We start from the raw sequence: 15,457 nt of genomic DNA on the forward strand, positions 1-15,457 counted from the left end.
GTGCTGATTGGTGCAAATATTTAACTTCCTTTCCGACTTGCCTTATCAGCGGCCATCTTTTAGGCGAACTGAGCATATAACAGAGTTCATAAAAAGGGTCAAACACACAGCTACTTTCTTTTTCCTTGGTCCAGACACGCTACTGACAACAACTGCATGTGGCTCTGACCAACCTCAAAACTTCCCTCTTGGGTGCAACAGAACCCCTTCCCTTGACCTTTGGCATGGGTTCGACTTTGACAGGGTGATTCACCATAGCTATCACCAAACCTTGATTTCAACACCCATGTACAGTACACATGCATGAACTCTTTTCTTCTCAAAACCGTTTTGCCTTCGTCCATATTCACAAACTTATTCTATTCCCAACATTCTCCTCTTTTCCATTCCTCTTTTACTCAGTGAAAATCATCAGCAAAGTTGTTATAAATGTTAGAATAAGACTGTCTTTCTTTTCTACAAACTGACAATTAAAAAATTCACAAGAAATAAATGTCAAACTCTTTGGAATACCTGTATTTTACTGCATTTGCTTTGTGATTAAATGTATTTTTTCTTTTTGCAGTAGAATCATGTTACAGAGATAATTTGGCTGAAGCATAATCCAATTACAATCTTTGGCAGAGTCATACAAGTTACTGGACTACTCAGACCATATTTGAATTGAAAAACCAGAATCTGCCTTATGACTTTCTGCCTCCAAAATAGCAGATCTTTGAAAGGACACATTCCTTCATATTTCTACAGAAAACGAGAGAAACTGAGTGCTCACTAGACACTATCCTCAAGTGTTTTTGGTCTCTCTGTACAGGGGCTTGTCAGAGAATCTGACAAGCGGATACTTCTCATTGAAAGTAAACCCCGACTAATTAAAAAACATGGCATGTTGTCTCTTCAAGTCATCTAACACATTCCTCAGGCTGTGAATGGGACATCCCTCTATTAATAGAGGGCAGCTTCTAATACCAAATAAGAAGTTGTGGACAGTTAGGAATTAACTAATAATAATTAAAAAAAAAAAAGGGAGTAAAAATAAATCTACATACTGGCAGGATAAAAAGGGCCATTCAACCCATTTATATACCAAGTGAGGAGACATAAGTAATGGTGTAAACCTTTTCTCGAGAAGTGGCATTATAGCCATGACAGAGGCCAAACAGGGCCAGCCATCAGGTCTTGATAAAAAAAGGCCCTGACTCCGATCACCACCAACTTTAGCAACCAAATAACAGAATATTAGAGAGTTAAAGCCCAACCATGGTCAGTTGCGGAAAAGAAGGTCCTATTGTTTTGCTACTACTTTTCGAAGTTTGCTCGTTACCGGAAGAAAATAAGAAAACCTAACCTCCCAGAAAGACATATGCAAAATAACTCTCCATGATGTGAAAACTTCCAACCGTTTTAGTTTATAAGTATGCTTCCACTACTGCACTACAAATAAAAGGAGTTACACTTTATTATTGTTTATGCCTTCTGATTTAATAGGTTTACTAACAGCTACAGTGATCATTAATCTAATTTACATATCTGCTCGGATAATAAACTGAAAAATAAAAGTCAAAATGATGATCAAGGAGAACTAACAAAGTTATACAAGAGTGAAAAAAGGTGAGGTAAATCTTGTCCAACCCTGCATAAGTTATATATATGTAACACACTGATTAAAAGAGAAGATCTTCTATTCTGTGTTGGTTGCTGTACTCTATTCTTCAGTGGAAAATAACATTGGTGAAATGTATTGGTTTAAAATAAATCCGTTTTAGAGATTTCGAAGTGTTTGACCTTAAGGACCTTTTCAGCAGATCAATTTGATGAACATTTTGATTTAAAAAGTGAGAAAAATTGCACAAGAAAAAAAAAATGCAAATACTCTATAAACGATTTCCTTACAAAGAATGCTTACGAAATCCAACCTTTACATCAGACAAGAATAATTACAAAGGATTATTCTATTTTTAGCTTGGGTCATCAAGCATTTGTTTAAAATGCGATCTCTTGATCATTTATCTATCTGAGTTTTAGGTAGAAAATTAAAAACCTGAATGTCAAAGTTCACAAATGCAGCACATAACATAGACAATAAAAAGAATGTCAAACTCATGAATCTGTATGGAATTTCGAATGGAACTTTATTTAAACCATGGGGATAGTTTGCTGCCGTTTCATCAGCCAAATCTCCCCCCCCTCCCCCAGGATTAGATAAAGAGTTCCATACAAAATTCTGTAAATTCCAGAGTTCAACAAAACACTCCTAAAAAGGTGAGGGATTACATCATCAAGAACATTGTAAGAATAATATCCCAAATAAAGACAGAAGTTTGAATAATCCAAATAATACGTTTTTTTTTTATTATCATTAAACGTGAACTTAAAAAAAAAATCATATTTTTAAAATAATTTAATTACAAAATTAATCATTTCAGATTATTCATTAACAAGTTAGCCATTTCAATCATTTATGTTCCTAATATATTACTGATATGTCTCCACTGATGCATAAAGTTCTTGTAAAATGGTCAATGAACTTCACCTTTAAGTTTAAGTTGTGGGTGGAGAAGTAAAACCTGAGAATAGAGGATCACATGATATAAAAAATGCAAAGAATGTCAAACTCGGGAATCTATATGGAATTTCAAATGGGAGATAATTTGCTCTCGTTCCATCAGCCATAATCGAATTATTTTAGACTTCTACCTAGTCATAATTGACAAAATAAAAACAAGCTACCCCAGTGGAGTAGATAAAGGGTTCCCTTTAAAATTCCATTTGACAAGACGCTATTGAAAAAAAAAAAAAAAAAAAAAAAAAAAACGAAAGTTACATCAGCAAGACCATTGTACGAATAACATCCAAGACGAGAACAGAAGTTTGAATAATCAAAATAGGTTTTATTGTTTCATTTTATTTGAAATTAAAACCGCAAAAGTGTAAAGTATTCGAATAAACTTTTGAAAAACCATTAAAAAAAAAATAATTTAATTACAAAATTAAATCATTTCGGTTTATTTATAAATTTCAATCATTTATGTTTCTAAAATATTACTGTATAATGAAGTTCTCTTGTGGGATGGTCAATGAATTCCATTTTACAAGAGGAATATTAAATTTTGCATTCATACATATATACTCCATGTATATGAATTTGTTTTTTGTGAGTGTATAAAAGAGAGCAATGGCAACAGCAGTGATGTATACGACATTAATAATAAATTAATGTATGTGGTTATTTTGTGTAAACCATGGGACACTGAGACAAATAGATAGCAGCAGTGCTAACCTCACAATGTTGGCAGAGACTGTATGTACATATGTAGTTGTACATGTGTGTGGATAAGACGTTTTTCTATTTTAGCAGTAGCAGTGAATTTTTAGCACAGAATATTAATTTTATTTTCTAATTTGCGTTAGTTTTAGCAATAATTTGCATGAACTACACGTTTTCACCTTCGTCCCCTTCACTTGATTTAAAGATTCTACACAAATTATTCTCATGAATTAATTTACAGCTTCTGGGATAACCAATATTTGCAGTATTTTAACAGGTTGTGATCACCAGACAAATCGGCTTTATTTTAGTGGAATTGAAGATTTACAGAAATCAAATGTGTATCATATCTTCGACTAGAAAAATTGTCTCACATATAAAGACAAATGTTGACATTAATGATACTTCTGGCCATGAAAAAAAAGAAAAAATTCACAAAACAAACAAACTAAAGAAAAAAAAAATCAGACGTTTTCGTTCTTTTAGTACAATTTCTAGATCATTAATATTAAGAGATGCAAAGAATGACAGAAGACTGGCGGTGGATATTTAAAAGGTCTATTCAAAACAGTAACTCCAAGACTATTGCACCATGTCCAGAATCAACATTGTTAAAAATGCAGTCAGAAGAAACGGCTATCTACACTGCTAATCTGAAGGTTGCATGTTCCTGGGTCATCAATTATGTATTGGAAAAGGCATTTATTAAAGTGATGACAGACACTAATCCATGCATAATCTATCAGCTTTAGTTTGCATCTTCATTGAATATGTAAAAGAAAAGTGTTTAAAGATAGAAGTTATTAAATATTCATGTGTCTTAACATAAAACGTGTCTAATTAAAAAGTCCAAAAGTCGATACAAGGAAAGCTTCATATGCTAATCTGTTCTGCCAGTTAGCTAAAGCAAGTTCTCATGCATGTTTCCAGAAAATATCCATTCATTTCACTTTCTTTCAAATTTTCTTACATTTTTCCAGACAAAGCTGTTTTGTCTCAACCAAGACTTTCATACAGAAGGTTGCACCCTTTTTTACCCATATCAGAATATCTACTCCTACCGCTCCCAGCAACACCAGGCCCCAATTGTTCCTGCCATAATAATGCCATGAACACTGCTTATGCTGAATTTTTCATGCTACTCTTTGTTACCTACTGTACATTTTCGATCAAAATAAATACTGCTCTCTTTCACACTACGAATAGCAGTTTTGTAATTCTAACATACTCACTGCATTATCGATACGTATACATAGGCTTTTATTTTATTTGTTTCACATTTTTAACATTATTCAATTTATGTAACAAAATACCAACATTACCAGGACACTCCAATGATATTAAACTAATTCAGATTACTTTTTGTAGAACTAATTTTATTCCAGAATAGCAGATTATCCTTTATTTTCTATTTATGAACGGTTAGGATAATATGATTTATGCAACAACAAAAACGTTAATAGAGTACTACAAGGATGCTTTCTTGTAATTAATTTAGGAAACTTTATTTGAAAAACAACAACTTTTTTATCGGCTACATAAAAATTGTTTAGTTTCTTTAAGTAAACAATTCTTTTAATATGCTGTTGGTAAAAAATAGCAAAAAAAAAAGTTTCGTTTTTTATTTAAATGTTTAAAAATAAAACGTTGTATAGTAAAAATCAAAATAAAACCATGTTTACACTTGCTAGGACCGAGTCGATTCAAGTTTTTAAGTCGGATATGTTTAAGTAAAAATTAGTCATCTGAGAGTAATATTTAAACTCATTAAACTCTGAATAATTTATGTGACTGAAATAGGAATTTCCTCTAAAAATAGTATAAAAACTAACAAAGATGAATACATTTTAATGAATCTGTTTTAAAAGTTGATCTTTTTTTTCAAGTGTTTCAATTTTGAACTTTATTTAAAGTCAGCAAATATGATGGGGTTTCCATTAGTTACAAAAAATAATAAATTTACTTAAAAAAAAAACAAGAAAAATATGCAATACGAATTTTTATAGAGATTGATAATTTGCATCATTCATCTTGGGCTATTAATCTCATCTTAATTGTGATATTCACAACGATTCCATTGATGCTGTGAATATAGCAACCAAGATGAGAAAAGTAGTCAGAATAACTCAAACATACGCAAAAAAAATAAAATAAAATAAAATAAAAAAAAAAAAAACAATCAGAAAGGCCTTTCCGATTATTTTTTTTTTATGCAATTACATTTTTATTTATAACTTTTTAATACTCATATTTTAAAATTAAGTCAGCATTTTATATTTTCCCTGGGCAACACTGGAACACAGGTCTTACTAGTTTAATATAATATTAATGAGATGCTATGATATTATACTAACGGGCTGCCTAGCGTTTCTCAGTAAAAGTGGGCTTTTAATATCAATGTCTAATTTAAGTAGGACAATCCCTGGAGTATATGTGGTATTATGGTGACTGATGATTCTAGCTAAGAGTAGGATAGACATGTTTTAATGCAAGTGACAAAGGAACACCAACGACACCCATTTTCCCACACTTTTGAATGGCCTTGTGCTTAATTTGTTTAAAATGTAATTTTTTTTTAAATATTTATCGCAAATAAATCAGTGTCAGTGCAACAATTAACTTAATCTTACATTTGTATATAGGATTGCATTCTAACCACCGGCAAAAAAAAAAAAAAAAAAAAAAAATTCTTTCCATTTTTATATATTTTTAAAAGTAATCAAAATGACTTAAATTTTATAACACAGAAACGTGCTTCAAATAACATCAATAGCAAAAGTAATGACAGCAGGAGCAAAGTGTAGTACCTGTTCTGATACTACACATCACCTTTCCTGTCCTCGATCAGTGAAGAAGAAATCTTTTTATTTATATTTTATCCCTATCCAGAGTACTTTAAATTTGGGAAAGCTAGATTTTTTCTCACAAAAAAAAAACAAACAAAAAAACAAAAACAAAAAAAAAACAAAAAAAAAAACAACAAAAAAAACGACCTTGTGTCTAACTCCATCCTCATGGGGAAACAAGTAAATAAGAACAGTCGATTCTGAATTTCTTTTGAGATGAGGATTAGTTATTCGTATTATTTGGATTCTTTAAAGTACTGTTTTCATCCTTAGTGTCGTTTTTACAACGTTTCAGTCGATGTAACCTCTGACCTTCTCCAGGTGTATCTTGTCGAACTCTGGAATGTTTCTGTGACATTCTCTTGAAGGTTGAGGGTTCAATTCTCAATGTAGGTAACCAAAAAATACAGTTGCGAATAATCACTAGTGACCGCCAATCGATCGAAAACTACTTTTTCTAAATCTATGAAAATTGGTTATTTCTGAACAACTTTTGGTGTTACCAGAAAGATAAAACCTTGAAGTTTGTTATGTTAAAAACAAAATAATATAATACTTTTCTATGATTTTTAAAATTTTAAGTTTTTCAAAAAAAAAAAAGGGTATTTGACCCAGTTTTCTCCGAATGTCAACAAAACAATTTTTTAAAAAAGGTTTTAGAATCGATTAAACTAACTTTTTTATATAAATTATTTTAATTGGAATTCATTATTGAGATGAGTATTATTTATATTAATTTATTTATTGTGGACTATTATTCTCATCGTTATTGGCTGTTCTTCCATGACGTTTCGGCCAACTATTCTTCTGGTCTTCGTCAGGTGGTAACCGCGACGGATAGGAACTTCGAATCTCCTAACTGTATTCTCAGCAATCACTGCCATCCGTAGTTGTTGTCGTCTCACCACGTTTTGGCCAAGTAAGCCTCTGGCCGGCTTTGGGTAGGATTGAAACCGCTATCTTCAGACAATGCTCGCTCATCTGGAACCGTATCAACCCGAAGGTTGGATTTTTCGATTTTAAAAAAACATGTTTATTTATTATCTGACCTTCCATGGTCGGGTCCCTACCGAATGGTATATATATTATTTTAATTGGAATTCATTATTGAGATGAGTATTATTTATATCAATTTATTTTATTGTGGACTATTATTCTCATCTTTATTGGTTATTGTTTCATGACGTTTCGGCCAACTATTCCTCTGGCCTTCGTCAGGTGGTAACCGCGACGGATAGGAACTTCGAATCTCCTAACTGCATTCTCAGCAATCACTGCCATCCGTAGTTGAGAGGAGTAGTTATGGTTAATTTTCAAAAAGGAACATAACTTTTTGTAAACCATAAGGGGGCCACCGTATCTTGAAAAAACAAAACAAAAAACAAAACATAATATGCAGATACAATCAATACTCATAATTTTAACACCCTGTTTTTTGTGGATTTTTTTTTTTTTTTTTTTTTTTTTGTATCGGTTCTTTAAAGCATCCTGTATGTACTGACATGGAAAGTTTACACATTCTAAAATAAAATTTGTCATTTATTTTTAAAGATTTAAAAGTATGCCTATTTTAGCGTTTTCATAAAAAATACTTTTTTTTATTCTCATCTGAAAAATAATCATTGATAACATATTCAATGAATCTCACACTTCAAAACGCAAAAGATAAAAAAAATTAAACACATTCAAATTTTAGATTTCAATCTTCGAAAGCACCCTGTGAATTTTTTTTGTTGTTTTTCTACACTCGTTCACCCTCCTACAACAAAATGAGCATGTGCTTAGTGGATCGCTTGAACTTTAAGCGGTCGAACAAGGGGGCATGAAGCCCCCCAAAATATATTTATACAACGAATATGAAAAAAAATTACACCCATATAAAGTGCATTCTTTACTTATTAATCAGTGAAAATTTTATATTTATTAGATAATTACCTGATTTTTAGGTAGATTTTTAAAGACAAACTGTTACGAAAATCAAAAACACTCCATAAATTTGGTGGTGACAACGAATTACTTAGAACCTCTATCCAGTCATGACTGACGGAACGAGGTCATGCTACCCCCGTTAAGTAAATAAAAGGTTCCGTTCGAAATTTGAGCCAGATTCCCGGACAAAAACATTCCTGAGTTTGACAAGATATACCTGAAGAAGGTCGGAGGTTACATCGACCAAAACGTTGTGAAAATGACACTCAAGAGGAGAACAATAGTTTGAAGATTCCAAATAATACGAAGAACGATCCATTCTAATATGTTAGAATAAACTTTTTCATTTACTTTTGGCTTTGCTTAACCTACACGTCCATGTGGTTATAATAACCAACAATTAAACTTTCAGAAATATATAGTCTTTTCAATTGTTTCTCAGTTGCACAAAAGTACATTCACATATTTTTATAAATTTTATATATATATATATATATATATATATATTATATATATATATATATATATATATATATATATATATATATATATATATATATATATATATATATATATATATATATATATATATATATAAAGGTATATTCCTATTTCAGTCACGTAAACTATTTGGAGTGAAAACCCCCAAAAACAATGGATTATGGCATGTCGGTGCAAGTCTAGAAACGCTCCACAAGTAATCTTTTTTACTATAAAAATCTGAAAAAAAAATCTTTATAATGTACGTACTTGTCACTGCATAAAAATGTCATATTCCAAAGATCACGTAAATCGATCAAGTAGTTTTTTTTATTTAAGAAAATCAAATATTATCAGACATTTTATCGAAGAAAAACTTCACGCCATCTTGTTTTTGAATGATACGCTGCTAGCGACACCTATTGAGAATGTTTGGAATATAAGATCAGCAAGGGGCAGACAATCGACTTTCCACGCTATAGAAAAAAAAAAAACTTGGAAAATTAAGACATTTATAACTTTTTGAGGATGTTGAAAACGAAAATAACGTTTAAAATTCCAGCAAACGAGTAGTTTCCAAGATATGAAGAATTTTACGTAAATTGAGCTTTAACACGTTGACGCTCCTCCAAGAAAAATTCGGCAAATGTGTATTTCAGCGGCGTAAATTCAAGTTTTACACTAGTGGTGGCCATAAAGTGGGTGATCATTATATGTTAAATTATTATAGAAAAGTGATCCCCCCACTTTCTTTAAACTAACATGTCTTCATTTCTTGGAAACTACTCGTGCAGTGACAAGTACGTACATTATAAAGATTTTTTTCAGATTTTTATAGTAAAAAAGATTACTTGTGGACCATCTATAAATGGTCCACAAGTAATCTTTTTTACTATAAAAATCCTATTACAACTGACTTAGTACTTATTCAAATTGGCACTTATGGCGGCAATTAAAAGTAAAGAAAATGCAGAAAAGTCTGTATGATGTACGTACCAGTCACGGAACGAAGATGACAAAAAGTCAGGTAATTTGATCAAGTAGTTTTTTTTTTTTTTTTTTTTATCATTCAAGAAAATCAAATTTTACAACTAAGCGAGTCGTAGTGATTTTGTCTGCCATGATTAATTCGGATGAAATAAAAAAGGGGAGACAACTTAAATCAAAGTTTGTTTTTTTCTGGAGAAAGTTTTATTGAAATGGGTTTTTAGAGTGCATATTTTGAGCACAACTCACACTATAAAAATTCAACGCGTTTGCACTGAAGTTTAACACATACATATTAGAAACCAATTAAGCAATATTTCCTGAATTTCAATTTCTTCAAGATATTTTTGAAACAGTTTCTAGAATCAAAATCACGTTCTGGACTTTGATCAACATTTGAATAAGGGTTCTTGACATAAGGTTTAGTATTATTATATCTTGATTTTAATCTATGTAAGAGGACATAGATTGTTCTGTTTAGAGGATTCATTTTATCTGTCCTGGAACGAGAACTCGTTCGGAATAACAATTCATTGTTCTAAGGGAGGTAACTAGTTTATGAAAGTAGTTGAAAAATCATTTTTTTCTTAATAATTACTCAACTTTTTTGTTTAAGAAAAAATTGTAATGTCACATTTTACATTTTTTTTTATCATTAATGGTAGAAAACTTTATTATATTAAATGAAGTAATTGGAGGGGAAAAATCATTTTTTTTACAATTCTTAGTAAAATACAGTGATCTCCCTTAGAACAATGAGTTATTCCGAATTACCGTGTGTGTGTGTGTGTATATATATATATATATATATATATATATATATATATATATATATATATATATAATACGTTGTTTGAAAGTAATGCCAAAACTTATTTCACTGTAAAGTATATGACTGAAATAGGAATTCCAATTTACCAAACACTCGCACCTCACACCTGTCTTTGTTTAGGTAAAATATTGAAACTAAATTAATCACGTTTTTGAAGTAATTAAAATTAAATTCATTTTCTGTGTTTTGTCTTACAACGAAAATGAAACTAAACACTCGTTAAGGTAAACTAAACAAAATCTTGTTATTCATATAGTTATTTTATTTTAAAACTCGTTTCTTAGAAATAGCGTTCAACAATACAACCGTAAAAAAAAAAAAAAAAAAAAAATTGTAATAAAATAAAAAAAAAATCGTTTTAGTTTTTCCTATGTATTTTCATCACTCCCATTTCCAATATTGGGTGGTATTTTTTAGAGTTAGTGTTAGAAATCGTTCTTAGGACACGAAAAATAAATAAATAAAATACCCCCCCCCCAAAAAAAAACGGTAAAACTATACAAACACCGTGACAGCGAATTAACCCTACCCCTAACCCTAACCCTAACCCCTAACCCTAACCCTAACCCTAAACCTAGCCCTAACCCTAAACCTAACCCTAAACCCTAACCCTAACGCTGTCACGGTGTTTGTATAATAATACCAAAAAAAACCCCTGGTGACAGGAATGATTCTATAAAATTACTTTATCTTATTTTTGATTTTTGATAAATATTTGATTAACAGTCCGGGGAGACTTGTTGTCACTCAGACTCCAGTTGTTCTCAAGGGAAATCTTTGATGATTAGCCTGTGTGACTACCCCTAGTGAGTAAAAACAAAAAAATAAAATAAATAAAACAATAATAATAATAATAATAATAATAATAATAATAATAAAAAATCAGTACTTCAAGAATTTAAAATGAACTGCTTATTTTTAACATTAACCCTAGGTTTCAGTTCAACAAAAATCGGTTTGGCTCGGTTCAATATCCACGTTACGTATTGACAAGAAACATACACATACAACAAGATGTCTGATAGTTTTATTAATAAAATGAAAACAGGTTTTAAAAGAGTATTTTTGTCCTGGAAGAACTCAACGTAATTATGAAACACTTAAAAATAGGACGTATTTTTTGTAAAAAAAAAAAAAAAAAAAAAAAAAAAAAAAATCAATTTCTACTTCCTCATAACAATCGATGTGATTGTATGTAGATTTTTTTTTTTTTTTAACGAGAAGATACACAGAAAAGGTCTGTATACTGTGACAGTGTGACACTATGTGACAAGTTTGTTGTTATTGTTATTACGTTGGACGAACAATAACGTAACATTAAAAGTTGCATATTTAGAATTAAGACTAAATTGCAGGAAATCGTACACGTCACGGAAATGTCATATTGCAAAAATCACATATTGGATATAGAAAATCATTCGGTGCTTGTTAAGATAAAGTCGATTTTCAAAGTGTGCCCTTGCCCTTTTAAGCAAAAACAGTACTTACTTAATTGTCATATCGAAAATAGTAATATATCTAAAAATTACGAAAATTCATCGAATAGAACTGCTATTGTTTTTAGTAAAAAAAAAAAAAGAAAATTAAAAAAATGGATACTTGTCAACAGGTCGATTTTAAAAATATGTCGTTTTAAGCAAAAACAGCAGTACTTACTTGTCATGTCGAAAATAATAGTATATCCAAAAGTACGAAAATTCATCGAGTAGAAAATTAATGTTAAAATTAATTTTTACGGAAAACTGGGGGAAATTGCAGTTTCCTTAGATGTAAACACCCCCGAAGATTGCGAATACCGGGGACATACTTACCTCCCCTTTCGAAACTTTAATGGCTGATCTTTTGTTAAGACCATGGACATTTTTTTATTATTATTAAAAACATAATAGCAGTTGTTCTACTCAGTGAATTTTAGTAATTTTTTTAATATATTACTATTTTCGACATGACAAGTAAGTACTATTGTTTTTGCTTAAAACGACATATTCAAAAAATCGATTTGCCGACTATCTTAACAAGCACTAAAACAAGTCTATCATTATAGGCAAAAAATATTGTAGCCATGAATAAGCAATCTGAAATATTCGTTTCAGAGTTATGTCCCTTGCGTGTAGACTCTTACTGCCTACTTTATAATGTCTAAGAAACATTACGTTTTACCAATTTTCCATAAAATTTACGTTTAACGGTCAATTTTTACGACGCGCCTCAGCGTATTATAAGAACCCCAACCTCACCATGTTAAGAATGGCTTTTGGAATAAACACCCCCAACCTCGAAAGCCGTTCTTAACATGGGGAGGTTGGGGGAGTTGTTTATTCCGAAAGCCGTTCTTAACATGGGAAGGTTGGAGTGTTCATAATACGTTGGGGCACGTCGTAAAAATTGACCATTTTAACTATAAATGACTTTCTACTTCGATGAATTTTCGTAATTTTTGGATATATTACTATTTTCGGCATGAAAATTATGTAATACTATTTTGGCTTAAAACGGCATATTAAAAAAAAAGACGTTAAAAAAATCGATCTGTCGATTCTATCTTAACAAGCACCCAATATTATTTCTACGATTTTAGTGATTTTAATAGGAAATTGTTGCCATTACGAGGCCGATTTTTATCTCGATAGTTCGAATTGAGTTTTCTCCCCCTTATTTATAAACATAATGTCTCGCTTCGGCATAAAATTTAAGTTTGTTAGTTAAAAAACTAGTTGCTTAATTTACGTGATTTTTGGAATATCGCATATTCCATGACGGGTACGTACATTTTTTTTTTTTTTTTTTTTTAAAGATTTTTCTTTACTTTTGTTTGGAAAATTGATTTAATTCTAAATAAACACCAGCACCACTCACCAGTTTAATCAAACAGATTGAGATCGTTGCTCATCAGGTAAAAAAGAGTGCTAGTGTGTTACTGATCCGCGCTATTTTTTAAATTGTATTTTCAAGTTTAATTAAAGTTTTATGGGTTTTTTTTTATTATTATTCAACTGTAAGGTTAAAGTACAGAATAGGTACAAAACACCCTCCCCTCCTCATGTTAAGAATGGCTTTTTAAATAATAACGTTATTATTTCAGCACGGATCAATAAGTGCACTAGTACAAAAAAAAATATATATTCAAATAAAATGAGATAAAAATAAAACCGGAGAAAAGACATCTTATTGTTATATCATATAAAGTTGTGGTTTCTGTATGTTTGTTCGAGAACTCCTAAGGATTTTTTTTTTTATATATATATACCCTTCCCGTATACATCTCCAGAAATTACACCATCCAACATTTGGATAAGTATATTTTATTTTGATACAAAACGGGTACACCATAATCATAGGGTCTGCGTTTGTGCTTGACATCAATAACAAGGGGGGGTATGACGTTTTACTTTTATTTATAACGTGAAAATTATAGAAAATAAAAACATAACAAAAACGTTCATAATATAAACGCTTGAAGCAGGAGTGAGTGCTCTCTCTGCTCAAGGAGTACAGTACAACACCTCGATTCTCCAGAAACGCCAGATGTGCCTCTGCCTCAGTGGAGTAGACTACTAATTTACTGAAAATTATTTTAATTAATCTCACTTTATTCATATTCCCCTCCCACACAGTTAATGCTGGATATATTCTTGGAGCCCCACCCCAAACCGAATATCATAGGTAGATAAAGGTAGGTTATGGTACTATGGGATGGGTCTAATATCTTTATTTACTCCCGGAAAACACCGGATAGCCCTGCCAATAATAATAATAATTATAATAAATAATACCATCAAATTGATATAGTATTTTGTAAAATATTCGCGACGTGTAAAAACAGCTGGTAATGCGCGCACACCGCGCACCTGTTGTACTTTACAGTTTCTTCGAGTTATTGCATCAATAACAACTCTACAGGAAATAATAAATAAGAAAGACGACATTAAATTAAATATTTTAAATTAGGATTAAAAAAAAAAAAATGAAAATAAAATGTACTCAATAACCTATAAATGCCAATGTACTTTTCTTATTTTCTTTTGTAAACGTTTTCATTCGCTTTAATTAAAGTTGAACTTACCTTTGTAGGTATCCGTCGAACTAGGATCAGGTGTTTTTTCATCCATTTTTTTTTTTAACGAATTTAAAAAAAAAAAAAAAAAGAAGTGAACAGGTAGGGAAGGAATAAGTTGTATGTTTTTTTTTTGTTTGTTTTGTTTTGTTTTTTTAGGTATTGTATATCTTATTTCAGCCGCAATTAGTAAAAGTGTTGCTATCTTTTTTCTTTGTTTTTAATTCCCCTTGTGTTTGGTGGACTGCGGCAGGACGCGCCAGCTTTGTGGGCAGGGAGGACGTAGAAAGCGAACGTCGAAGCTTTCACATTGACAAATCTCTCTCTCTCTCTCTCTCTCTCTCTCTTTCTTTCTTTCTTTTATTCTTTCTCTCTCTTTCTGTCTGTAGCTCTACTCCCCCCTCTCTCTGTGTGACTGAACATGGACGCGAAGCTCAGGTTATTTGTCAAGATCGTTTATTTAGAGTTAACTCCCTTGACAAAGCTCACCCGCTGTTGTCAAAGCTGTTGACGAAAGCTCACTGACAATCTTATCGAACCGTCAACTGCCCTGAGAGTACAAGCCACTACCATCTCGGGTTGAGGCTTAAGCTAGCGTGGTACACTTTCCTAGACGTTATCACCTCGCTTTGGGAAGCGATTGTGATGCTTGCTTGTGTAGATTGATTATCTTTTAAACCAACGTACTTGCGAAATTAGTATAAATTACGAAAAATGATCCAATTGGCCTTTCTAAGTATTGTCAGATTTGCCCTTTTGAGGCCATATTTGGCCTCAAAAAGGCAAATCTGTGAAGCCTAAAAAAGGCCAAATTTTCCAAACAAAATGGCGGTCTCGATTGTTGTACATTTAGTCTAATAAAAAAATGTTGAAAAATAATAAAAATTATTATTTTTTTTCTGGTTTTATTTCAGCCTTAGGGTCTAATAATGTGTTTTATATAACAAATAAATAATTTTTATAAATTTTTGTCTGTCAAATAATTTACGCCGCTGAAATACACATTTGCCAATGGCGGACTCTTAAGGCAATTTAAATTAAGGGTTATCTCCCTTGTTTGTCAT

The 15,457-nt window shown here is 31.3% G+C and overlaps 1 protein-coding gene across 4 annotated transcripts in view; it reads right to left on the reverse strand.

Annotated features, from left to right (window-relative positions):
- Positions 1-15,040, reverse strand: part of LOC145243393 (glutathione hydrolase 1 proenzyme-like) — a 177,577-nt gene extending 162,537 nt beyond the window's left edge. Inside the window, exon 1 of one of the 4 annotated variants that reach the window (XM_080106235.1) lies at positions 14,403-15,040. In XM_080106235.1, the coding sequence (XP_079962361.1) occupies positions 14,403-14,448 (46 nt within the window). In that variant the 5' untranslated portion in view covers positions 14,449-15,040. Of the gene's footprint in view, positions 1-11,995; positions 12,018-14,402 lie in introns of those variants that run through there. The other 3 variants (XM_080106233.1, XM_080106232.1, XM_080106234.1) reach the window with 3 other exon arrangements.
- Between the last annotated feature and the right edge of the window lie 417 nt (positions 15,041-15,457).

This window comes from Euprymna scolopes, chromosome 22, assembly GCF_053919585.1.
Source record: "Euprymna scolopes isolate OS-2025 chromosome 22, ASM5391958v1, whole genome shotgun sequence".
In the NCBI taxonomy this organism is placed as follows: Eukaryota; Metazoa; Mollusca; class Cephalopoda; order Sepiida; family Sepiolidae; genus Euprymna; species Euprymna scolopes.